This window comes from Anopheles darlingi, chromosome 2, assembly GCF_943734745.1.
Source record: "Anopheles darlingi chromosome 2, idAnoDarlMG_H_01, whole genome shotgun sequence".
NCBI classification, from domain to species: domain Eukaryota; kingdom Metazoa; phylum Arthropoda; class Insecta; order Diptera; family Culicidae; genus Anopheles; species Anopheles darlingi.
In genome coordinates, this window is record NC_064874.1 from 46,584,403 (window position 1) to 46,586,577 (window position 2,175).

The window sequence follows — 2,175 nt, forward strand, 5'->3', positions numbered from 1 at the left end:
GACGAAGATTGTGGCAGCTCCGGCAGTGGAAGAGGAAGTGCAGAAGGATCGTGATGTGGTACCGCGTCCACCGCCTGCTCCGGAGAACCTGAAAGATCGTCCACCCGTGGTGACGGTTATGGGACACGTAGATCACGGAAAAACGACTCTACTTGATTCGTTACGTGGTGCTTCGGTGGCTGCTGGTGAAGCTGGAGGCATTACGCAACACATCGGCGCCTTTACAGTCGAACTGGACAACGGTGAGAAGGTTACCTTTCTGGACACTCCGGGCCACGCAGCGTTTAGTGCGATGCGTGCACGAGGTGCATATTTAACGGACATCATTGTGCTGGTCGTTGCTGCTGAAGATGGTGTAATGGAGCAAACGAAGGAAGTTCTCCGATTAGCCAAGGAACAATCGGTACCGATCATAGTAGCCATCAATAAGATCGATAAACCGGGAGCGAATATTGAGCGCGTAAAGAAGGAACTCGCTCAGTACGGACTTGCGATAGAGGGCTACGGAGGGGATACGATTGCTGTCGGTGTATCTGCTCTGCATGGAACCAACCTGGACGAGCTGACGGAAGCCGTAAGCACGCAAGCCACGTTGATGGGCCTAAAAGGAGAGTACGAAGGTCCAGTCGAGGGTGTCGTGGTGGAATCGAAAGTCGATTCCCATCGAGGCAAACTGTCGACGGCCATCGTTTCTCGCGGAACACTCCGTAAAGGTGCGGTACTAGTGAGTGGTCAAGCATGGGCCAAAGTGCGCGGACTGTTCGATCATGCCGGACAACCAGTAATGTCCGTTACACCCGGTATGCCGGTCGAGATTCTTGGCTGGCGTGAGCTGCCCGTGGCCGGTGAACAGATACTGGAGGTTGATTCGGAAAAGATGGCGCATTCGGTGCTTCGTTGGCGCGCAAATCAGGCGATGGTCGAGAAGGCGTTGACCGACGCAGAGGCAATCAATCAGAAACGCAAGGAACACGAGGATCAGTACAAAGCGGAGCGTGAAAAAGCACGACTCTCGGGATACTACCGACGGAAACAGCAAGGACCGCGAGCGAAAGAGTCGGTCAGCGACGATGGTACACCGCGGGTGAACGTGATCGTCAAGGGAGATGTGCATGGTTCGGTGGAAGCCATTCTCGATGTTCTGGACACGTACGATGATAACGAGCGGTGCCGATTGGATGTGATTCATTATGCGGTTGGAGATGTGAATGAGAGTGATGTCGAGCTGGCCCGACTATTTGATGCTCTTATCTATGCATTTTCGGTGAATGTTCCAAAGAAACCAATCCCGGAGGTGTCGATCCGGCCGACAAACATCATCTACCGGTTGGTGGATGATTTGAAGAAGGAAATCAACGCCAAACTACCCCTGGTGGATGTAGAGGAAGAGGTTGGCGAGGCGAACGTCTTACAGCTGTTCGATATCAACGAAGGGCGACGAAAGGTCACGGTGCTCGGGTGTCGCTGTACCAAAGGACTGCTGAAAAAATCACACAAATACAAGATAAGGAGAAACGGAGAGTTACTTGCTGAGGGGCTGAGTTTGGAGTCGATGAGACATTTGAAGAATGAAGTGGATAGCATCAAGAAGGACGTCGAGTGTGGACTCCGGTTAATGGATCAGTCGATCGAACTGAAAGTGGGAGATACGATAGTCTGTTATCAGATCAATAAGCAACCTCAGGAGACAGAGTGGGATCCGGGATTTTAGCCAAATGTTATGTTGACTGCCGTTTGTCGTTGTCGTTCGAATAACTGCTGCTTAATTAATATAAGAACAAAGTGATTGAAATTCTTTGCTCTGTCTTTTGTGATGTACATTTTCCGATGGGTCGGCGTTTAATGAAAGAAATATTGCCGTGTTCCGGATATCGGTTCTTATCCAACCGGAACGGATGGATCCCTTATACGGTTGCGAAAGTAAATAACGGTTGAACGTTCAAAATTCAAACGTTCAAATTCAAGAGCAGCCCGTGTGGCCACTAGTCGCGCTAGCGTCGCAAAGAAGTCGAAAAACGGAGAGCGAAACACAGGGCGTTGACGATTTTTTAAATCTGCCGATGAATTTTGTGTTTAAGGTGCCTATTCCCGTTTCGTCGTCGACTAAAACTTGAAGCTTCTTCGCCGTTACGACGACATTAGACTAGTTTATTGGGTGTTTCCACAAAAAAAAAA

General features: G+C 50.0%; 1 protein-coding gene across 1 annotated transcript in view; it reads left to right on the forward strand.

The window, feature by feature from the left end:
• Window positions 1-1,783, forward strand: part of LOC125950688 (translation initiation factor IF-2, mitochondrial) — a 2,372-nt gene extending 589 nt beyond the window's left edge. Inside the window, exon 2 of the mRNA XM_049678908.1 lies at window positions 1-1,783. This exon is cut by the window's left edge and continues 345 nt beyond it. Within this exon, the coding sequence (XP_049534865.1) occupies window positions 1-1,711 (1,711 nt within the window). The 3' untranslated portion in view covers window positions 1,712-1,783.
• The last annotated feature ends 392 nt before the right edge of the window (window positions 1,784-2,175 follow it).